At 44.5% G+C, this 25,437-nt stretch overlaps 1 protein-coding gene across 6 annotated transcripts in view; it reads right to left on the bottom strand.

The window, feature by feature from the left end:
* PRSS12 (serine protease 12) overlaps positions 1-25,437 on the bottom strand; it is a 497,636-nt gene that overhangs the window by 171,190 nt on the left and 301,009 nt on the right. For all 6 annotated transcript variants that reach the window (XM_073571862.1, XM_073571866.1, XM_073571863.1 and 3 more), the window contains one exon: positions 22,997-23,150. In XM_073571862.1, coding sequence (XP_073427963.1) covers positions 22,997-23,150 — 154 coding nt within the window. The remainder of the gene's footprint in view (positions 1-22,996; positions 23,151-25,437) is intronic.

Raw genomic sequence — 25,437 nt, 5'->3', positions numbered from 1 at the left:
GTAACATCAAAAGTGATAGTAATATTAGTGGCAAACTACACAAACTAAAAGAAAAATCAGCAAATAATATTCACTGGGTTAAATAGAATTTCCAGTCACTATGCCAAGGCAGCAGGCAGTACTCATGCTCAACTAGAGCATGGGTCAATGTAGGAAGAGTTCAGGCAGAGATGAGAATTGGTTGCCAACATATTGTCAGGATCAACTACACCAATAAATATCAAGATGAAATATGAACAAACATTTTTTCAAAATCAAGAACCAAAATTACCTCTTTGTTCAGAAATCAAATTACTGGGGAAGGGTTATTAAGATTCCTAGGGCTCTTGTACATTGACATTGACTGAGTCAGGAGTGATTAGCATGCACTTTATGGAGAACATGTCATATAAAAAAATGCTATTAATCTGCAGATATGGGGTTAATCTGCAGGTTGTTCCCTTCCCGGCAACCTCTCTCTTTCAGTCATAGGGGTGGTGCCGGCATGGTTTCAGTCACCGCTAAGTAGATAGAGAGAGGCAGCTGTAATCGCTTTTCTGGCACTGACTAACAGCCGACTCTAATGATGATGGGGCACAGTTATAGCCACCACTCACTATGCACTTTGCAGTGACTGAAACTGTGTGGGTGGCTGAAAGAGCGAGGTTTCCAGGGGCAAATAGTTAATTTCCTCCCGGCAGCAGAACTTTCAGTGCGGCGGCCACAGGGTGTCAGAACTCGATTAACCTGCAAAATAAACCCATATCTGCAGGTTAATAATGTTTTTTTATATGACAGGTTTTCTTTAAGAGACCAGAGAAATAAAACAGCAACCATGAAAAGACTGCTGGTCATCCAGAGAAAAATGCTGGGTCGTAAGAACGCGTTAAAAAATAGAGTTGTAAACAGTTTCATTTTATCAGTCAACAAGTAAATGAACAGAAGAAAAATCTACTACAAATCATTATTTGGTGTCACCAATCTTTGCCTTCAAAACATCATCAAGTCTTCTAGGTAAAATTGCACACAGTGAAAGTGGTTGTCTGGTCCAAACTGATAAGTCTGCAGATTTATGAATTCCCACAGCACACACACTGTGCGTTGCAGGGTTTTGTCGGTTTCTGACCCGGGACCGGAGGGTATGTATGCGTTATACATACTCCCAGCCAGTGGGTGCAGCTACTTGATATGGAGCAAGCCTGCACCCTCTAGTCAACCACACCCACAATACAAGTCTATGAAGTTAAGCGGCACCCACTAGACGGGCCTTGCCCAGGAGTATGTATAATGCATACATAACCTCCAGTACCAGGTCAGAAACCGTGAATTCTCGCAGCACACAGTGCATGCGCTGAGGGGATTCATAAGTCACACAGAATGCAAACTTATTGATTTGTACTGGACAACCCCTTTAAGGAACACTCTAGGGACATTTTTCTTCTGCAAATCCTTCTATCTCTTCATGTATTCCCAGACAAATTCAATGATCAGTGTTCAGTGTTCTGCATGGACCATATCATAACCTCCTGAATTCCTTGTTTTTCTTTATGATGATTAATAATAATAATAATAATAATAATAATAAATAATTCTATTTCTATAGCGCCAACATATTCCGCAGCACTTTACATTTCAGAGGGGACTTGTACAGACAATAGACATTACAGCATAACAATAATCACATAAATCAACAGATACCAAGAGGAATGAGGACCCTGCTCACAAGCTTACAATCTATGATGATTATAGATCTTAATGACATTGGTATGTTTGGGATCGTTGTCCTGCTGCAGAATGAATTTGGAGCAAGACGCCTCTCTGATAGTCCTGCAAGATGGATAAGTATCTGCCTGTATTTCTCAGCATTGATGACACCATTAATCCTGTCCAAATGCCTAACTCTAACTCCATGTACTTAAAAGCATCCCCAAACTTGTATTAGAATGTCATCAATGCTTCATTATTGCCAGCAAAATATTCAGTACTGTATCGCTCTCCAGCCTCTCAGCTTCCAAATTACCTTCTGGTACAGTCAAATATTTCTCATTGTCACCAAAGCACCTACTGACATTTTTCTACACCCCAGTTCCAATGTTTTTGGGCATAGTTGAGTCGCTTGGCCTTGTTTCCAATTCAATGGTATGGCTTTTTGGCCATAATTCTTCCATGAAGATAACTCCGGACCAGTCTTCAAATAATAACTCAGATTAGCTGGGTCCTTCTGGTTGCTAGCAGTACTTCAGAGTTGCTGGCACTTTTGGACATTTTCTGAGTTTGAAGAAACGCAAGCATGTTGTTTTTAATCTGTTGCTAAGCTTCCATGGCTAACCACTATGTCTACAGTCCTCAACATTGCTCATTTCTTGGTGCTTTGTCAAAATGGTATTTCTTGGTGCTTCATCAAAACGGTTTGAACAGAACATATTAAAACCTCAGTTTGCTTTTAAATTTTTCCCCAGGACTAATTACCGTAAATTTTGAGCCCTGCAACACAGAGATAGAAGAGAAGGCAGCGAGCAGCCGACATTGTGAGAGGATTTTCACTGGATTTCTGGGAGGGTAAGTCACCTTAGAGGGAAGAAAACAGCTCAGGCACTGAGGTGTAACTGAGTGAGGGTCTCCACAGAGAAAGAACCTGAAAGCAGCCAGTATCACACTGAGAAACTGCCTGTCTGCAAATGTTCATCTGTGAGGAATAGGCTGACCCATTTACCTCACAACTGTATATAGTTAACTACCAGATTACCTCCAGTAAAATCAGTTCTAAATACAAGCTGCCTCTGTAATCTCTGGGGAAATATCTACATAGCGGCGGTCGGCTCATCGCATTTTTTTTTTGTTCGTCACAACCATTGAACTGAACTTACTCTACTGTTTGAGTTGATTTAAAGGAGAAAAATACCCTGACAGTGTATGAAGCATCCAAACAGATTCTGCTATTTGTGTGGTTCTTTAATATCAAAAGGTCAAGTACGTTCAATCACTCATGGTATTAAAAAGATGTACCACATGTACTTTAAGTGTCCACTTGATGATCAAAACAAAAGCTTGTTCCTATCATGTGATATGCTCAAATTGTTCAAATGGTCTTCATGACTGGTTGAATATGAGGAAAGTGGCTATGCCATTTGTTGTTCCCATGATTTGGTGAGAACCCAAAAATCATAGTGATGGTTGCTACTTTTGTTTTGTCAAACTGAAGGGCTTTTCTACAAACAACAAACATAAGATTAATTACCCTGAACTTGAATCTGCGATTAGGCCAGTTCCACCTGATGGTACCTTGCCAGTTCCTGTACCACCGTTGTCTGGATTGGATGAAAATGAAGTAGAATATGAAGACTATGGAGCTGAAGCTACTGGCGAAGAAATGGAGACCTCAGGTCAAGATGAGTATGTACCCGATGGAGCAGCCGATCAGCCAGAATGCTTTACTCAACATGAATTAAATGATCTCATCAGAGACCTTTCATTTTCAAAACATCAAGCTGAACTTTTGCATCTAGGTTGAAACAGAAGAATCTTCTTCATGATGATGCCAAAGTGTGTTATTACCAAAACAGAAGTAACACTTTAACACAATTTTTCACAAAAAACTATAATATGCCTAGATTTGTGGCAACCTCCAAATACTGAATAAATAAAGTGCAATGATAGAAATATACAAAGGTAAAGCATGAGGGGCAAATGCTCGCTCCCTTGGAAAAAGCTGAATGCGAAATGCGAGTTGGGGGTGCCACGGTTCATTAGAGGTAAGGTACCAAACATCCAGTGGCCATTATTATTTACTCTCATTTGTCCCTCATGCTTTACCATTGTATTTTTCTATCATTGCACTTTATTTATATTTTGGGCAACTGTCTTTTAGGGCACTTGAATTACTAGGCTATATAGCTGGTTAACCCAAACATGGGTTACACATGGGCAATATCATCTTGCCACTGCTATATATTTTATGCATTATATACCTCCTTTTTCTATGCACTTTGATATTGTGGTCATTAGAAAGCCATTTTTTTTGTTTCATATGCACAATGCACTTTGCCTTTGGACCATTTAGCTGCTTACTAAGAAACACATATATTTATTCCGTTTTTGTGGTGGGATTATATGCATGGTTTATTGTCTAAATAGGATTATTCGGGTTTTTGTACCTACAAATGGCCAGTTTTCTTGCATTTTTCTGTCCCCATTATTTATTAAATTGTTGTACAAACTGAGATTCAATAAAATTTCATGTATTTTTATGGCAAAATAGCTTCCCATTTTCCTTTTTTTGGTGATTCACAATTTTCCACAGTTGATGGACCAATGGTGTACTGTAACAGTGTCAATGGTCTCTTTGAAGAACTGAACCAAGAGTATTTTGTTGCAGATTGGCAATTGTTTATTCACTCATACCAGAGAAGTTTGAAAGCAGTGTTGCTTCACAATGGAAATATGAAACCATCAATCCCTATTGCTCACTCATGTCATCTAAAAGAAAGTTATGAAAATCTGTCAGTTGTTTTGGATGCTATACAATATAAGCATCATCAATGGAATATCTGCGGAGATTTGAAAGTCATTGGTCTGCTAATGGGAATGCAAGGAGTTTTCACAAAATATTGTTGCTTCTTGTGTTTATGAGACAGTAGACATACAGTAGAGCATTATGTTCGTCATGATTGGAGACAGAGAAACATCTATGCTCCAGGTAGAGACAATGTTCAGCATAATCCTTTAGTTGCTCCAACAAAAATCTTTCTTCCTCCACTAAATATAAAGTTGGGATTGATTAAAAACTTTATGAAAGCCATGGCAAAGACAAATTCACAAGGGTTCCAGTACATTTCCCAGAAATTTTCCAGCCTTTCACCAGCAAAACTGAAGGAAAGGGTATTTGTTGGTTCTCAGATCAGAGATCTTATGAGAGATGATGTGTTTGAAGGAACTCTAAATGTTAAGGAATTGAGCTCTTGGAAAGGTGGATCTGTGAAAACTTCTTAGGAAAACAAAAATCTCCAGAATATGTTGAAGGTGTTGAAGAATTGCTAAATGCATACCAGTGTCTTGGATGTCACATGTATCTGAAAATGCACTTTTTGCAATCACATTTAGATTTCTGCCCTCGAAATCTTGGGGATGTAAGTGATGAACAAGGCAAGAAGTTTCACCAGGACATTAAAGTAATGGAACAGCGCTACCAGGGTTTTTGGAATGGCTCAGTGATGGCAGATTACTGTTGGATGTTATATAGGGACAACCCTGATAAATCGTATCAATGACAGTCTAATGTCAAGCACTTTTCATTTCTGCTAACGTTTTGGTTTCTATTTTGCATGTGAAATTGTTTTGGTTCAATAAAAACTGTTTTGTAAGGTGAAGCATTTTTTTTCTGATATGTAGATTACTGTTTTCTTAATGTTGCCAGTATATGTCCTATACCTTATAATAATGATGCTGCTCCATGGAAACCATACGTGCTACAGAAAAACTATATACATTTTTGAAATCAGGACAAAAAGATGATTCAGAAAAGTACAAAGTCACCTGCGATGATTACAAAAATCAGTTAAGTTTTCTGTCTGAGTGCCATTTTATATATTTTGATTGCAATATCCTATATGTACATAGTACAATCAAGACAAGAAAATCCTAAATAATTTTCTATAAGATGCATAGGCTAGAAGGAATTTCTTTAAAAATGTATCCCATCATGTAAATTCTTATGTACCACACTGACAAATAATAAAAATTAAAATATAGATTTTTTTAGGAGCAAATCAGTAACAATGCAGTGACATGAGAAGAATCTGCATAACTAATCATATGCTAAATAGTTTCAAGTCAAATGTATGCATGAGAAAGCCAAGATGATTGTCTATGAAATGATGGTAGTCTCATAATCAAAGCAGCAGTGGATGGTGAGACGTGGAGCCTGAAAGTTGAAAACACTGTTACCATTTTGCACATCACTCGTAATTCTCCTATTTACGACTTCGAGTTTTTGAATGGATGTTCACTTATATTAGCCAAAACATAGATATTGTAAAACTAACAAGTGATCAATAAGGGGTCAGTCAAAGATCACGTTACCCTTCTTCCCTACTAGAGTAAGGTGTAAGAACACCGGGCAGTATTGTTCTAGGTGCAGTGGGCAAAACATAAGTGGAGGGTCCATTCTGATTTTTGCAGAGTACTCCATTCTATGCCATACAATGAAATGTTAGTGACATGTGATAAAATTACATTACAATGACATTATTTTCCATTTATTCTTAACTTTTTGTAGCAGGTTATTATAATGTCACTAGTTCTGGTAAATAAATTACAATTAAACTAAGTTTAATAGCAAAAAAATCTCATGAATGAGCTATTAAGCATCACAAGAGATCAAAATTGGAGTTTTTCAAGCTAAATAATTTATTTAGAATAATTAACAGAGCATAAATGCTAAATGCAAGTTACAGAAGACATAAGCACAATATAATTAAACCAGCACCTTGACAGTTAATAAAGTTTTTATCTATATAAAACATGTAGTTTCTTTACTTTCCTTTCGCAAATAGAATGCATAGTAAACAGCAAACTCCCCATTTACATAATATGTATGCCCAGATAAGGTTTTGCATACAATAAGTGCCAAGAGTAAACTGCTGAATATAAAGTGCACGTGTGCCTTATATCAAAAAGCCTGGTAGGCGTTAAGTGTACCCAGAGTAAAAACTGCCTATACAAATTCCAAAGTGAGATACAAGGGCTGCATTGAAAGTAACAACTTACATGTGCTGTATATGTCGCTGTGAAACCTGCCGCCCCTATGCGCGTTACGCCGCAGCTTATGGCTGTAACCATGTGACAGCCATGTGCTGCATCAGTACCAAACGTACTGGTGCCAGGGAAGCAGCAGTATTATTAGTGCTGTTCCCCGGTACTGGGTGCAGAAGAGTGCTCTCATCAGAATGATGAGAGTTATACTCAATGATAACAGCGAGAGCAGGCTGTGGCTGATGGGACTGTTGCTCCCATCAGCCTACACTTGCTGCTAATAACAGTGAGAGCAGGCAGCGGCTGATGGGAGTATTCATCAGCCGCTGCCTGCTCTCACTGTTATTAGCGGCAGCAGGTGTAGGATGATGGGAGTAGTAGTCGCCTGCTCTCATGGTTATCACTTGAATATAGCGCTCAACATTCTCCTCTGCTCGCACTGATCACCTGGAGAGCAGGGGAGAGTGATGTGAGCCGTCTTCAGCACCCTGCACCGGGGAACAGCGCTAACTGTACGGCTGCTTCTCAGGCACTGGTATGTGTCACAGGGATGACATCCATGTGTGTCATCCTAGTGCACATGTGCAGGACGTTTTGCTGCTTGTGCTGCTGTTAAAAAATGGACATGTCCACATATTTTGCCCATGGACACATTGAGTTGAACGGGTCTACATGTGTAAGTGTCTCTGGAGTGAAAACTGTCACCACATGTACCGGACACACTGATGTGTCAAAAAAGCCTTAGCTGGTTTCACACATCCAAGTTTTTAACTCAGACTTCAATGCATGGACTGTATTATGAGCAGTCTGTGTATCACAGTCTGAGTACAGACTGCAAAACATGTGTGTGAAACTTGCGTTACAGACAGTATATACTGTAACACATCCACAGATTTCCAAATGCAACTATGGGCAAAATAACACCTATGTTCAATCAATAATAAACCTAGTGAATAAATAATACGTGCCCAAAAATAGTCCTAACGGATAAAGTAAATGTAAACTCCAAACAGAATATACCATAAAGAAAAGAGGAGTGCAATACATATAATAAAGTGCACGACAATGTGATAAAGTGAAAAATAGTATTTATTAATTATAAATAAATGCGTACAAAAATATATTAAAACTGAGTATATCATCCAACCCTAATTAGTATATGTACCATTGCAAACCAGAGCAAAAAAACTCTTAGGTGGCATATAATAAAATATTATACACAAAAGTGTTATAATGACCATAGAAAAGTGGTACTATTACATATGTATAAGTAGAAAGCTTGAATGGCCCATAATAAATTCATTTTACACCAAATGTTATAATAACCATAAAAAACAATAGCGCTACATGTATACAAAAGCCAATCCGCAAAATACTAGCAATAGAAACCTCAAAAAAGAGCCAAATAAAGTCACAGCTTTTTTAAAGCTTACCCATATAGTATGGTGCCTGGTTGCTCTGGAGCCACGTGTCCCCCTTAAGTGGTCACCACGTGTCACCCAATCAAGTGGTGTCTTCCCAGTGAAAAGCCAAAAGATTTGCTGAAAGGGATTGTCCACTTTATATTTCCTTCAACAAATAAAGTCATGGCCAAAATTTTTGAGACTTATACAAATTTATGTTTTCACAAAGTTTGCTGCTTCATTATCTTTAGATTTTTTAGTAAGATGTTTCTATGGTTTACTTAAGTAAAAACAATAAACATTTCAGACTCTTTTACACTTTTATTCACAAACTAGCTGAAGAGCCCGGCGCTGCCCGGACATAGTAACTAACTGTGGTTAGTTATAGCAAATTATAATTATCCTCCATCCCATAGTCCCGTGCCCGCATACCCATCATACATATCCACGATCCCATAGGCCCGTGCCCATATACCCATCATACATATCCTCCATTCCATAGTCGAGTGCCCATATACCCATCACACATCCTCCATCCCATAGTCCCATGCCCATATACCCATCACACATCCTCCATCCCATAGACCCATGCCTATATACCCATCATACATATTCGCCATCCCATAGTCGAGTGCCCATATACCCATCACACATCTTCATCTCATAGTCCCATGCCCATATACCCATCATACATATCCTCCATCCCATAGTCCTGTGCCCATACACCCATCATACATATCCGCCATCCCATAGTCCCGTGCCCATATACCCGTCATACATATCCTCCATCCCATAGTCCAGTGCCCATATACCCATCACACATCCTCCATCCCATAGTCCCGTGCCCATATACCCGTCACACATATCCTCCATCCCATAGTCCAGTGCCCATATACCCATCACACATCCTTCATCCCATAGTCAACCATTATGACATCATAATGAGCGGCGGGGCTTGCAACCTATGATGACATCAGCATCGCCATGGCAACCATTGTGACATCATAATGAGGGGCGGGGCTTGATACACACACACTTTTTCCCCATTATGTAGATAGGGGCAAAATTGTTTGGTGAATTGGAACGCGCAGGGTTAAAATTTTGCCTCACAACATAGCCTAGGACACTCTCGGGGTCCAGACTTTTGACTGTGCCAAATTTTGTGGCTGTAGCTGCGACGGTGCTGATGCCAATCCCGGACATACACACATACATAAATACATACATACATACACACACTTGAGCTTTATATATTAGATACATCAAGTTTATGCAAAGACTCAATACTTACAGTGGTAACAATATGCGCACATGTGCACAGTATTTGCAGCAGATTTTTGTGCACAAAAAAAGTGTTGGAAGGAAAAATGCACCTATTTTTTATGCTTTTTTACATTTGTTTTTGGTGTGTTTTAGCTTGTATTTTTTCCCATTCATTTAAAACACTGTAAAAATGCCGAAAGAATTGACATGCAGCGAAATAGAAAAAAAAAGCTTTGATGATTCATGAGGAAAAAATAATCAGCATGTGCATGAGATTTCAGAAATATCATTCACTTTGCTAGGACAGTAAAAGCATCATCTTTTACCCCTGAAAAATGCATAGAGAACGATGCGGGAAAAACACAGCTTATGAAATATAGCGTTAATAAGACATGAGGGCACAGCAAATATTTAGGGGATCACTGACCACACACTTGAATAAATAACTAGGGAGCAAACAAGAAAAGAAGCGTATGTAAGATCACCCAAAATAATTACATTTACAAGTGTGATTTTCATATTGTCCATACCTGTTACTTGCCACAGGTGAGTCTGAATGAGCATCACATGCTTGAAACAAAGTTGTTAACTCTCAATTTCAGAAAGGTACCAACAATTTTGTCTGGCCCACTTGGGGGATTTGTGTGAAATTTTGCCAATCTGCCTTTTTTGTTTTATTATATGCTGCATAATGAAGGGCAGGGCTTGATACACACACACTTTTTCCCCAGTATGTAGATAGGGGCAAAATTGTTTGGTGAATTGGAACACGCGGGGTTAAAATTTCACCTCACAACATAGCTTAGGACGCTCTCGGGGTCCAGACGTGTGACTGCGCCAAATTTTGTGGCTGTAGCTGCGACGGTGCGGATGCCTATCTCGGACATACACACATACATACACACTTTGAGCTTTATATATTAGATTAGCTATTGAACCTGGGGAGAAAATGATCTTTATCGGGAGATGTGACTGCTCTACAAGGCCGCTGGTAATAAAGTGACTGGAGATAATACTCCTGGAGTGTAGTTCATTGGAGTTTGTGCTCTCACTTTACGGCACTACCGCTGCATGAGAATTTTCTCACGCTGTGGTGCCACAAGTGACAGCATGAACTCCGGTGAATTCACGGCGGCGGATTGATAAACGGCAGGAGGTTTATCTCCTGTTACTGTATCACCGGAGCCCTGTAGAGTGGTCACATTTTCTGATGTGACAGTGTAGGGTTCTAGCAGGTTCTCAGGATGCAGTGACGGGACACGAGACAGGGTATGACTTGTATAATGAACTTTTATAAATTGAAGCCACTAGGGCTATACTGAACAGACAAAACGGGGGAACAAGCAATCTGTCCTCGCAGGGACTCAATGAACTAAACGGTACTTTTTGTGTAACTGCGAGTAACCCGGCTAGTCCGGGTGACGGAAGCCAGACTATGGCCAAACTATAACACGTATTTTCAAGAGTCCACTTATCCTTCCATGCGTCGCTCAGGATTGCAGATGCGGCCGCTTAGAGGTTGTTGATGCGGCTACCTTGACGCCTCGATCTTCCGGGAAGGTTTGGGCTCGTCGGGCCCTGAAGAAACTATACCGGTGGGGCGTAACAGGCCCTGAGGAAATGGTGCCGACGGGGCGCAACAGACCCTGAAGAAACAATGCCGGTGGGCGCAACAGGCCCTGAAGAAACGGTGCCGGTGGGGCGTAACAGGCCCTGAAGAAACGGTGGAGGTGGGCGCAACAGGCCCTGAAGAAACGATGCCGGTGGGGCGCAACAGGCCCTGAAGAAATAGTGTCGGTGGGGCGCAACAGGCCCTGAAGAAGCGATGCCGGTGGGGCGCAACAGGCCCTGAAGAAACAGTGCTGATGGGGCGCGGTAAATACGTAGTCTCTAAATATAACCATTCACCAAACTCTGCTCAGGGTCCCTTAGCAAACCGGATGGGGGCCTCTACTACCGCCTGTAGCGAGGTGGCACCCCCTGGGGCCAGTGATGACAGGGCCGCAGCTGTGGGAGAAGACAGGGGGGCAGTGTCCTGACCGCTGTAAAGGAATGGTCTGTCGTCACAGCGGTCGCCTGACGTAGCCGCCTTGTCACAACAGGGTGGGAAGCAGCGGGAGTGGCTGTATGGGACCGTATGCGGGGAGCGGCCGCTGGTGTAAGTCTCTCACGTGTCACTAGTTGGTGAGTCCGCAGCTTTCCTTTCACAGACCCCTGTCGGTCTCTCCACAACACACCGTCTGCTCCCTCGGACCTCTCTGTCTCACATGGCTTCCTGTCTGTTGTCCTGCTCTCTGTCAACTGCCACTTCAGCGCGCCCCCTGCTCCTTTTAAGCTTGCCCCGCCCCCTGTTTACCTGACAACTTCAGTTAAGTCTTTTATTTTACTGTTCTCCCAGTATCGTTCCCTCAGGAACCCTGATGGCGATCCCCTGGGTACCTGTCCTTTCACTGTCTGGGAGTCCTCCTCCTCACACTCCCCCAACCTGTAAGCCCGCCAGTCCTCGAGCGAGGGCCTTAGTCTATTGAGATCGGTCTGTAGAGGTTTCATTGTTCCTTGCCACATGAATTGATCTTGCTCATATCGTTCAGGGGGTTTGCCGGCTGTTGACCGCTCAGGGCGTCTAAGTTCGACTGAGGTAGAGTCGTCTGGGGTGGTGGACATCGGTGGGCTGGTTGGTGCGGGCGGGTTAATTGTGTTAGATGAATCAATTCTGAGTGGAGGGCCTCCGGGTCCTGGGAGACTATCTTCGTCGTCGCCCGGGTCCCAACATACGGAAGACTGTTCAGATGTCGACGGGATAGGTTTCCGGTTGCTTTGGGTCGGAGGAAGTACATGGGCGTAACATATTACGATGCACAACACGAGTGGGCAGTGTTTCATCCTCCTCAGATCGTATTTCGTACACCGGTCTGTCCGGATGGATACGGCGTAAGACCCGATAAGGACTTTCTTCCCAACGTGGCTCCAGTTTGTTCTGGGGGCGTTGATCTAGTACAAGCACCCGGTCCCCGCTTTGGAGGTGAGGAGGCGGGGTAGCATTCCTACCGGGGTGCTCCCAGTCTCGGAGCTTGGTGTGTACAATTCGGTGAAGAGTTTGCAGCCGATGGCGATGATTTCGGACCCAAGACGACACTCCAGTCCAGGGCTGAGGTTCTTCGGGGTCTATCTCCACCTCCGTGATCCCTTTACCTTCTCGCCCAAACAACAGGGAATAGGGGGTATAGCCAGTCACTCGATGTACCCTATTGTTATAGACCCAAACTAATTCGGAAACATATTCGGGCCAACGGACCTTCTTGTCACTCTCCAGAGTGCGCAACATCTGAATCAATGTCCGATTAAATCGTTCACAAGCCCCATTCCCTTGCGGGTGATACAGTGTGGTCTGGGATTTGTCAATTCCATAGAGGTGATGTAGTTCTTCCATGACTTTTCCCAAAAAACATGCTCCCTGATCAGAATGTATTCGTTGAGGACAGCCGTATACTTGTATAAAGTTTCTACAAATGGCGGAGGCAGCTGACTCTGCGGTCTGATCCCGAGTGGGGGTGACCACAGCGAACTTGGTGAAATGATCTACCATAATGAGACAGTGTTCATATCCCTGAAATGCGGGCCCAATGGTCAGATAATCCACCATCAGGAGCTCAAGGGGCGCTGAGGTCATAAAAGTCTGTTGCGGCTCGCTGAGAGGGTGGTTTGGCTAATTCACACAAGCGGCAGGTCAAGCAAATTTCGTCCACAACAGCCGGCAAGCGCGGGTGGTAAGCTTTCTGTTGCAGCCATTGCAAAGTTTTTTTTGTTCCGAAATGGGACCCTTTTTCGTGAGCCTCCCGAGCCAGTACGTGAAGTTGGGCTCCTGGCGTAAACACCTGCCAAACCGTTATTGAGGTTGTTTGTGATGTTATTTTACGATACAATAATCCCTTTCGGATAACCAACTTCTCCCATTGTCGCAGCATAAGCAACAGGTCTTGAGTCAAATTTTGCCGTTGAGAGTCAGGGGGTAATTGCCCAGCGGCAACCCATGTCCTGAGAAGGCCAACCTCTTTGTCTTCTTGTTGCTGTTGTATCCACTTATCCCGGGATTGTTCTAATATGCCCCTTGGGGTCTCAGAGGAAGATTTTTTTTATTGTCAGTTGTGAGCACGGCAGCAGTGAGAGCGAACGGTATTTCCTCTCCATCTAATTCTTTGTCTCGATTCTGTCCTGGAGTTGTAGGTCGAATCCTAGAGAGGGCATCTGCAAGGACATTTTCAGCCCCTCTTTTGTAGATAATCTTATAATTGTACTTCGCCATCCGGGCCACCCATCGCTGTTCCAGAGCCCCCAATTTTGCGTTTTCCAAATGAGCCAGCGGGTTGTTGTCAGTTTGCACTACCACCTCGGAGCCCGCTAGGTACTCTGCGAATCTCTCCGTCATAGCCCACACCACTGCGAGGAGCTCGAGCTTAAAAGAACTGTAATTGTCAGGGTTACACTCGGAGTCATGGAGTGAGCGACTTCCATATGCGATCACTCTCTCCCAGCCATCCTGAACCTGTGACAACACTGCCACCAGCCTGTGAAGACTCCCGTCAGTGTGCAGGATGAATGGTTGGGAGAAATCCGCATAAGCCAACACTGGGGCATCCAAGAGCACAGCCTTGAGGTCTCGGAAGGCCTCTTCCTGAGGGTGTTGCCACTGGATTTTTCGCCCATTGGTCCCAGCGGGAGCCCCCTTCAGCAGTTCGTGCAGGGCTCGAGCTCGACATGCAAAATTCTTTACGAAGCGACGGTAATATCTGTCTAACCCCAGAAAAGCCCGCACATCTTTCACCGTCTCGGGGGCAGGCCATTCCTGGATAGCAGCAACCTTCTCCCGGGATGGCCTCACACCCTCTGCCGAAATGACATCAGCCAGATACTCAATCTGAGAGCGAAATAGGTGGCATTTCTGAGGCTTCACCTTCAACCCGTATTTTTGCAACCGGCTGAGTACCTGTCCCAGCCACTTCAGGTGGTCCTCAAAGGTGGCGGCATAGACGATGATGTCGTCCAGATAGATCAACGTAGTCTCAAAATTGAGATCTCCCATACACCGCTCCATCAATCGCTGAAAGGTCCCGGCGGCGTTGGCTCGACCAAACGGCATCCAATTAAACTCAAACAGTCCCATGGGCAATATGTACGCTGTCTTGGCTCTATCTTCTTCTGACATGGGCACCTGCCAGTACCCACTGGCCAAGTCCAGGGTTGAAAAATATGTTGCTTTTCCCAAGGCGGACAGGGATTCTTCTATGCGGGGCAGTGGATATGAGTCTTTAATAGTGCAAGCATTCAGTTTACGATAATCCACACAAAATCGTAGTGTACCATCTTTCTTCCGGACCAACACGATTGGGGCCGCCCAGGGGCTTTGACTTTCCCGTATCACCCCTTTTCGCAGCATTTGGGCCAGCAAAGTTTTCACCTCTTGATAGAGTTGTGGTGGAATCTGTCGATATCGTTCCCGGATAGGGGCCGCTCCTGCTGTGGGGATTTCATGAGTGATGGCGGTGGTACACCCAAAATAGTCCTCATGACTAGCAAATACTTCATGGTACTGTCCCAGCATTGTTTTTATCTGTGAGAGTTGGGCTGCAGTTAATCCAGAAAGCTTGACCCGCATCTGCTCCAAAATCTTTCGGCCCTTCTCTTGTGCTGAGACTTCGTGGGCCTGTAAGGTTCGTATTGCTACTTCCCAAGGATCCTCGGGGTGTACTTGTAATTGAACCGCAGGAGCTGGCAGCACTTCTTCTAAAGGCCTTACTAGTTTGGCCAGCACAGTCCGTGCTTTCAGAACGGTGTCTTGGTCTTCAAGGTTAACGCAGCGCACCAAGACGTCTCCTTTTTGCACGGTAGCCAGGGAATGGGCCACCAGTATGCCAGGAGGTAAGCGCTCCGAGTGACATGGCTCCACCTGCACCTCCATGCCCTCTAACGGTATCGGGGCTCAAATGGGCAGGGCCACCACAGTCTGTCCAGGAGGTAACATAAGCAGGGGAGTCGCTGGCATGATGACCTTACCCAGCCTCGCCTTCCTGGTGGTCCTGATGTACCCGTGCTCCCCGCACCAGCTGCTGAAATACCTGTCCCTGGGCTGTGCGAGAACCCCACTGCTTCAGAATCTTCTGTGTAGGGTCATTGAGCAGTAGGTTGCCGAACTCTCGTAGAACATTCATGCCTAGGGTGACGGGGTGTTGCTTCTCAGCTTCTCCTTGAGTCAGTACCACCCCTCTGCGACCAAAGGATTTACCGCACAGCGTCACTTGCACCCACACCACCCCAGCAACTGGGACCAGCAGTTGGTTGGCAGCTACTAGTCTGAACACGGGCCCCCACTGAGGCCTTGCTGCTTCCAGGAAGTTCTGTTGAAAATACGTTGCGGGCATAGTGGTTACTTGTGACCCCGTGTCCACCAGGCACCGGAAGGCCCGGCCCTACACTTCTGCCCAAACCACCGGGCATTTTGCTACCAAATCTTCGGGATTTCCACCACCCCTAGTTGTGGTTTTCGGCTCCGAGCAACGTCCCCCCAGCCCGGAGCCCGTTAGTTTAATGGCGGCCGGGGTGGGTATCTCCCACTCCGCGGACACTCTCAGGCAAAGTGGCCTAGTTCTCCACACTCAAAACACCGGGCCTGTGTAGGTTGACCACCCCGCGGGGAGCATGATCCCCAGAAGCCGGGGTTAAAGCCAGGTAGTCCAGTCCCGGTCTCGGTTCTTCTCTTTACTTCGACCAACTCGCCCTTAATACTTTTCAGCTCTTGCTTCATCTCTTCCACCCACTGAGGCTCCTTGACTACATTCGCGGAGGCCTCCACACCTCGGACTTTCCCCACGGGGACCGCCATCCCCTGCGCCTGCTTTCAAGCACGTGCCTGACTTCCCACCTCTGAAAAATCTATTTGGGGATTCATCCTGATCTGTTCCCGCAGTGCCTGTTTGACTAATGGATCTCGCAAACCAGTCACCAGTAGGTCATGTAGGGTAATGTCAACAGGTCCTGCCCCTACCCCGTCCTTTCTTTCTATAGCCGTATGCAATTCTTGGAGGACATTCATATACTCTGTGATCGTCTATCTGTAACACTTTTTCAAAAGTGTTGCAGTGACCCGGAGGTTTCAACATCACTGACCTCCGCGCCTCCCTGTCCAATGCCATGAGTGCCACCTCAGCCTCCAGATCAGGGGTCATTGTGTGCATCCGAAAGAGCCCCCGCATCCGCTCTGTCCAGCTCCATAACATAGTATTGGAGCTGGAAAATCTAGGCAGGTTGTTCAGCATGGCCCCCAATGATATGCTGGTACGGGGACCCTCATCATTTGTAGAGTTTACAGCTCTACCCTGATCTGGGGCACCACTGTCTATGCTCGGAGACTGCATCCTGCCGATTACGCCAAGTGTAGGGTTCTAGCAGGTTCTCAGGATGCAATGACGAGACACGAGACAGGGTATGACTTGTATAATGAACTTTTATAAATTGAAGCCACTAGGGCTATACTGAACAGACAAAACGGGGGAACAAGCAATCTGTCCTCACAGGGACTCAATGAACTAAACGGTACTTTTTGTGTAACTGCGAGTAACCCGGCTAGTCCGGGTGACGGAAGCCAGACTATGGCCAAACTATAACACGTATTTTCAAGAGTCCACTTATCCTTCCATGTGTCACTCAGGATTGCAGATGCGGCCGCTTAGAGGTCGTTGATGCGGCTACCTTGATGCCTCGATCTTCCGGGAAGGTTTGGGCTCGTCGGACCCTGAAGAAACTATACCGGTGGGGCGTAACAGGCCCTGAGGAAACAATGCCGGTGGGGCACAACAGGCCCTGAAGAAATAGTGCCGGTGGGGCGCAACAGGCCCTGAAGAAACGGTGTCGGTGGGGCGCAACAGGCCCTGAAGAAGCGATGCCGGTGGGGCGCAACAGGCCCTGAAGAAACAGTGCTGAAGGGGTGCGGTAATGACGCAGTCTTTAAATATAACCATTCACCAAACTCTGCTCAGGGTCCCTTAGCAAACCGGATGGGGGCCTCTACTACCGCCTATAGCGAGGTGGCGCCCCCTGGGGCTGGTGATGACAGGGCCGCAGCTGTGGGAGAAGGTAGGGGGCAGTGTGCTGACCGCTGTAAAGGAATGGTCTGTCGTCGCAGCGGTTGCCTGAGGTAGCCGCCTTGTCACAACAGGGTGGGAAGCAGTGGGAGTGGCTGTATGGGACCGTATGTGGGGAACGGCCACCGGTGTAAGTCTCTCACGTGTCACTAGTCGGTGAGTCCGCAGCTTTCCTTTCACAGGCCCCTGTCGGTCTCTCCACAACACACCGTCTGCTGCCTCGGTCCTCTGTCTCACACGGCTTCCTGCCTGTTGTCATGCTCTCTGTCAACTGCCACTTCAGGGTTGCCCCCTGCTCCTTTTATGCTTGCCCCGCCCCCTGTTTCCCTGACAACTTCAGTCAAGTCTTTCCTTTTACTGTCCTCCCAGTATCGTTCCCTCAGGAACCCTGATGGCGATCCCCTGGGTACCTGTCCTTTCACTGACTGGGAGTCCTCCTCCCCACAACAGCTCTACACGGAAGATTGTCATGGGACACTCGTTATTAAATGAATTACATCAGATCAGGAAGAATTTGTGTTGGTTTATTATTTTATTTTTTTGCAGGTGATTGAGGGCGTCGGGGATTAGCTGTTTGGTGAGTGAGTACTGTATGTGTATATGTAAATGTATTTTTTTTTACTATTCAACACAGTAGCCGGATAATGGGACTACTATCCCATCATCAGCTAATGCTGTCACTGTTCTATGTGAGAGCACACACAGCTGGATGGGACTGGTAGCTCCATCAGGCGATGCCTGCCTGCATACAGACCTGCACACACAGACCTGCACACACAGACCCGCACACAGCAGCACACACAACCGCAAATACACGCACACACACGCAGATACACAGACACCCGCAGACACGCACATATTCTCTGCTCACACATAGTCTCCACCTACACACTCTTCCTCCTGCTTTCTGCAGTGTTTTTTGCACGCTCATCCGCAGCAAATCCGCAAATCTTTTTACAACTGCGGTTTTGCTGTGGATTTGACTGACTCAATAGAAGTCAATAGGTGCAGAAACACTGCAGATCCGCAAAAAGAATTGACATGCTGCGAAAAATAAAACGTGGCAAATCCACAGGGATTTTTACGGAGCATGTGCACACCAATTCTGTAATTCCCATTAACATTGGTTGTGCATTACATTGCGGATTTGGTGCAATTCCACACGTCCAAAAATGCTGCGGAGCTGCAACAAAATCCGCACATACAGTAGCCTTAGGGTTATGCCTTGTTCACTATTATCGTTAGGAAAGGCCAGGTGATGCAAATTTACCAGCTTTATAAAAACCCAGCCTCCTCTAACCTTGTGCCAAAAAACAGCAGCCATGGGTTCTTCTAAACAGCTGCCTAGGACTCTGAAAATGAAAATGGTGGAGGCCCACAAAGAAGGAGAAGGCTATAAGAAGATAGCAAATGTATGTATACATGTGGGCCTGTTTGCATGTTTGTGTGTGTATGCAGCTGTATGCTAAATATTAACTAGGAGATTACCCCTTAATACATCACATATAACTAGCTGTGGTAAAAGCCCTTCTGATAAAAGCAACATTTTCATGAATCACTATAATGCATGATAATAAATCTCCTACATGAGGGGCAGCACAAGGACACTGGTAACAAGTCATACTTGTTCTCATATTATTATTATTCCTAGTATTAGGCTAATGTCACTTTGTTGACCTCCATGATTCATTTATCTCTAAGCAAAATTCTCTATAAAATAAATTTCTATGCAGCATTTAACACCCAAGTTTTCCACGCTTTTTTCCTGAGGTCTATATTCCATAAAATATTTTTCATCTCAAAGCCATTATGTTGTAGTGTGATGAATCAGCACACTTGAGCCATGCTTGAATAATGACCTTTATTCTGCTGGCTCATCCTTCATATTAGGTTAGTTACGATATTAATTTTCTGTGAAGGTGAAATATTATGACATTTCTAATATTTTCATTATGATCCTTACAGGACAGCCTTTTCTGTAAAACTAACAAAATGTTATTCATTTAAGAATATATTAAGGCGTTGAAAGGGAAAATATATTTTCTGCATAATTTTTTATTTTTAACACATTTGCCGGTATCTCTGTGATACTCTTTAGGAAGGTGTGCATCTGTATTAGAAGAAGACTAAAACTAAATTAAGGCTTCACACATCTACTGTATAATTCATAGTCTGAGTACAGACTGCAAAGTAAGGTTTGGCCAAGGGTCTCCTGAGCTAAACTCAACAGCCTAATATTTGCAATTGAAGACCCATGGCCATTTTCAACCTTGAAATATTTTGAAGAAAGGACAAGGCACAAGGCCATCAGTCAGTGTTGGATGTGTGTCACCTACAAGCCCTCAGGCTGGACTACATGAAATATACTTTGAGAAATCATTATCTGTGAACACATATGGCAGTGCAATCCAAAACTGGATGTTAAAGCTCTTTCATACAAAGAAAAAACCATATATCACCGCAATCCAGAAACACTGCCATCTTTTCTGGGGCAAAGCAAAAGGCATAATGGGAAATTGTTCTGTGATCAGACTTTTTGAAATTCTTTCTGGAAACCAAGGATGTAATGTACTATAGGCTCAAGAGGAGAGGGACCATCCAGCTTGTTATCAGCGCATAGTTTAAAAACCTAATTCTCTGATCGTATAAAGCTGCATTAGTGTCTATGGCATGAGCAGATTGCACATTTTGAAAGGCACAGTCAATTCTGAGCATTATAATGATGCTTTAGAATAACATTTGCTCCCATCTAAGCAATGTTTCTTTTACGGAAGACCATATTTCAGCAGCACAATGCTAAACTACATACTGAATCTGGGTCACCCTCCCAGGGCTGTGGGGTACTCGGTACCGGGCCGGTGTCAGCGGGATGTGTCACAGCAGCGGTGACCCGGTCCGTGGCCCTGGGCGTCCAAGTAATGGGGGAATGTAGTTAATGGAATAGTTTGTGGCGCCACCTGTGGTGTTCGGCAAGTGAGATGTTAAGCCGACGCTGCATGCAGATCCACTGGGACTGATGATATGGTGCAGCAAAGATGTAAAAGCTCCCCACAGGTAAAGCTGTAGTCCCAGGGCAGTGTAGATGTGGTTGGCACGGGGATGTAGCGGTGCCGGAAGGGTAGGAAGCAGACAAAGACACAGCGGGGTGCAATTTCTGTACCTTTACTTGATAACTGCAGTCCAGTATCCTGATTACAGATGATAACGGAGCAGGCTAGCCTGGAAGCAGCTCAGGATTCTCTCTCAGCAGAAGGGCTGTGTAGTCTCCTTCCTAGCGCCTATTTGGATGAAGTACTCCTAGTACTGAGTTACACTGGAGTTCCTCCTACTTCTCTTATTGTCTCTTAGAACTACCTCATATGGCAGACAGCTGAAGCCGTATTCCTCTCTTGGCTCACTCCGTGCTGTTGTGCCTCCGAGTCTTAGATGAGAGTAGGGCATTTACAGCCTCCTACTCCTCTGGTTTCTGTTGCAGGACCGTTAGTATCCGTACAACCGTGGAGACCAGGCTCCAGTTCATGCGCTCTCGCTGTGAGGGAGCTCTCCTTCCTCAGCTCAACCTCCAGCTTCTCTCCACACGTCTGCACACGTGGACCTCCTCACACTAACTGACCACTCCTTCCTCTTGACCCTCAGAGGGCACTCCTCCCCTTAATCCTGGTTCAGAGTTCCCCCTGCTGGCCTGGAGTGGAACTGTATTGCATGCATAGGTTGACTGCGAGAGAGACCCTTCACTGCTTCCAAGCATGACATCACCCTCCCTGGAGGAAGGCAAAGTCACTGTGGCGGCCTTACTCCTGGGGGGTGCCACAAATCCATCACAACAGCATTGCTTCACAGAGGAAGAGTTTGGGTGATGAACCAGCCATCTGCAGTCAAGAGTATTCACCAGTAGAAAACATTTTGGGCATTATGAAATTAAAAATCCAGCAAAAGAAGACCCAGGCCTGTTGAGCAGTTAGAATTCTATATCAGACAAGAAAGAGGCAAAATGCTTCCCCTCTCCATTATTAAACCATGTGCTTGATGTCACCTGACAATACAAAGGTAACATCAACCCCACAAATATGAACCCCACTTGTCACTGCTACAGGGCAAGTGGAAAGAGCAGGGTAAAGCGCCAGAATTGGCATATCTAAAAGATGTGCCTTTTCTGGGCAGCTGTGGGTTGCTATTTTTAGGCTGGGGGGCCAATATCTATGGCCCCTTACCAGCCTGAGAATACCAGCCACCAGATGTCTGCTTTAACAAGGATGGTTGTCAAAAATGGGGGGACCCCACGCCATTTTTTCAAATTATTTATTTTAATAATTTAAAAAACAGTGTGGTGACACCTCTATTCCTGATGACCAGCCTTGTTGAAGTTGACAGCTGTGGGTTGCAGCCATCAGCTGTAAGTTTTGCCTGGCTGGTTATTAAAAATGCAGGAGGACCCACGCAGGTTTTTTTTACTATTTCTTTGCAGCTCATGAGCGGCTGATGAATACTTCCATCCACCGCTCCTGCTCTTGCTGTTATTAGAAAACAGAAAACTTTATACCTCCGATCACAGCTGAGCAATCACGATGTCTTTTGACAGCGTGGGAACCGCAGCTCTCTGACCAGAGGGGATGATTTCACTGCCGATCAGAAGCGGTGTTTGCCACACTTTCATGCACATGTCTCCTATGAACGCCAGTTGTAGCAGCAACTCAATGGTGCCCAATGATCACGTCACAGGGGAGCCAGTCTAGCGTAGTACCAACCCTGCCAATTCGCTGCAAATGTTGCTGTCACCCCTTGTCTCTACTCTGGTTCTACATATAAGTTTAAATAAAATATTCCTATAAGAATGTTCCACATCATTCCATTCTAAATTTCCTACATTTTAAACAGTGTCCCAACACGGAATTGAGTTTGTAGAAGAGATGGATGTTTTTAGTTTTTGTGCACCATATATTCAGAACAAGCAGGATTCGAGTGGTGGCTGCAATCACTACAATACACACTAGCAGTTTTCTCAAAAAGAGAATCCCTTTCTAAAATGAAGTCAGACCAGCATCCACTGCAGGTAAAATTAAAGGACTTGTCCATTTTCCTAAGAAATTGGGATACAGGCAGGTAATAATTTACAAATAAGTATTACTTATCTATTGAATCCCTTGTATCTTTAGCGCCCCCTCTCTATTGATACATAGTGGTCTTTTTTACAGGTTTATGTGACAGACATACATAAAGACTGATTGGGAGTAGAGGTGAGGCAATGCTAGATCCTGGCTGCTGGTAAGACTTCAATTTTTTTATGAAAATGGGCAACTACTTCAAGTATTACTAGATACAATCCCAGTTAATCAGGTCAGGTCTGTCAATCACAAGTATCTGATAATTAGCGGCTCTCTCTCCACTTTGGTTTAAACTATACTAGTTGATCAACTTGTTCTCAGAAGACAAAAAGATTAAGACAACATCAACAAAAATTATTTTTACCCGAGTCCCAGCTGTCTGCAGACCACCTCAGCATCAGCATCATCCCACTGGTCATCACAAACTGTGCCCCATTGGCCAGAATGGTAGACTTCAATCCTTCCTTCAAAATGAGAGCTCCCACCAACTAGTCGAGTGGGTATAAAAGAGTCTGTGGCTGAAATAAATTTGTACAAACCAAGTTATATTAAACAAACATCAAAATTAGCTCAAGCTCATATATTAGATATAATAGTCAAATAAATATTAAACATATTCTATATTATATGGTATAGTCAATGAAATATTAAAAATATTGTATATAATATATTATAGTCAATTAAATTTTAAAAATAGTGTATATGATTGTAAATACTAAAAGTACCGTAAACTACGAAATTATGTGAAAAAATAATATAGCAGAAATAGGGTTAAGAAAAATTGTAGTCACATGCAGAATCAACTCATAATGCTTGAATGTATGTGCAAACATTGTAAATAGCATATGCTTCATATAGTATGTCAAACTATGGTTTCTACATTGTTACAGCTAGTAACTCTTTTGACCAGGATATCATTTTTTTTCTCCATAAGAAATATGTCAGCAATGTGTTCAGTGCATTCTACTGCACAGGTGTCGATTGCCATGGAAAGAAAGTTTAGCATTTGCAAATTACACATTATGTCATCTGCTTAAAAAAATGAATAAATAAATAGTAATAATAATAATACATTTCTGAAATTTAATACATTTCTTTCTTTAGTCATGACTGGTATTCTATAGATACTGTATATGATTACTTGAATTTTTGATTAACCTCTCAAAGCAGATCTGCAAGGTTCTTTATTCGAACTTCCTGAGAGCAGTAAAGGATAAGGTGTGTAAAAATCTCTAGGATATATTGTATAGTTTTTTTTATTCAGCATTTACATAAAAAAGATGTAAATACTGCCAGGACATAGAAAGACTCTAAGTTACTCACCATCTCCTCACTGAGTCCCTCCCCCTGTCTCCCTGATTTCTTCACCCCATCTGAGTCCTTCACCCCCATCTCCCTGAGTCCTTCATTCCTATACCCCTGAGTCCATCTTCCCCTTCTCCCTAAATCCTTCATCTCTGTCTCCCTGAGTCCTTCATGCCTTTCTCCCTGAGTCCTTCGTAACATCTCCCTGAGTCTTTCATCCCCATCTCCCTGAGTCCTTCACCCCCATTTCCCGAGTCCTTCATCCCCAACTCCCTATGTTCCTGAGTCCTGCATCCACTGAGTCCTTCACCCCTATCCCTCTGAGTCCTTCATCCTCTTCTCAATGAGTACTTCATCACTTTCTCCCAGAGTCATTCAACCCCTTCTCCCTGAGTCCTTCTTCCCTTTCCTCCTGAGTCCTTCATCCCCTTATTCCTGAGTGCTTCATCTTCATCTCCCTGAGCCTCTGAGTCCTTCTTCCCATACTCCCTGAGTCCTCATCCCCCTCTCCCTGAGTCCTTCATCCCCTTCTCCCTGAATCCTTCATCCCTATCTCCCTGACTCCTTCACCCAGTCTCCTGAGCCTTTCATCCCCATCTCCCTGACTCCTTCATCACCATCCCCCTGAGTCCCTCACCCCTTTACCCCTGAGTCATTCAACCCCTTCTCCCTGAGTCCTTCTTCCCTAATTCCTGACTCCTTCATCCTCTTCTTACTGAGTCCTTCATTACCTTTGCACTGAATGCTTCTTCCCCTTCTAATTAAGGGTCCCGTCACACTAAAGGCCCCGTCACAGACAGCGAGATCGTTAGCGAGATCGCTGGTTTTGTGACGCATTAGCGATCTCGCCAGCGATCTCGCTGTGTGTGACATGCATCAGCGACCCCCCCTGCCAGGTATCGCTGATCGTGCTCTAATGTCCTGGGCCATTTCTTGATCGTTGGTCTCCCGCTGGCCAGCATACATCGCTGCGTGTGGCAGCGGGAGACCAACGATCAGCAAACTCCTAGCACTGTAAGCAGACGCTGGGAGCTGGTATCCAAGGTAAATATCGGGTAACTAAGCACGCGCATTGCTTAGTTACCCGCTGTGTACCTTGGATACCTGCGTGCTCGCGCTGGGAGCTGGTATCCAAGGTACAAAGCGGGTAACTAAGTGACACGCGCTTAGTTACCCAATATTTACCTTGGATACCAGCGTCCTCGCTGGTCCTGATCGCTGGTGAGTCTACCTGTTTGAGAGCTCACCAGCGATCATGTAGCGAGGCACCAGCGATCCTGACAAGGTCGTATTGTTGTCTGGACCGCTGGTGCATTGTTAGTCCTACATCCCCTTCTCTTGTCTGAGTTTATATGCTGAGTAAACAAAACCGTCAATCAGCTATGTATGAGCAGGGAAAACCAGGGCTCATATGGTTTCTCTATGAGTCTTGGAAACATTTTAACTGCATTTGTACTTAAAATTGTAACATTATATTAAAGAAGGCGCATAAGGAACATA

The sequence above is a fragment of the Dendrobates tinctorius genome, unplaced genomic scaffold (assembly GCF_039654945.1).
Source record: "Dendrobates tinctorius isolate UK_male_01 unplaced genomic scaffold, ASM3965494v1 ptg000030l, whole genome shotgun sequence".
In the NCBI taxonomy this organism is placed as follows: Eukaryota; Metazoa; Chordata; class Amphibia; order Anura; family Dendrobatidae; genus Dendrobates; species Dendrobates tinctorius.
This window is presented reverse-complemented; position numbering and strand designations above follow the sequence as displayed.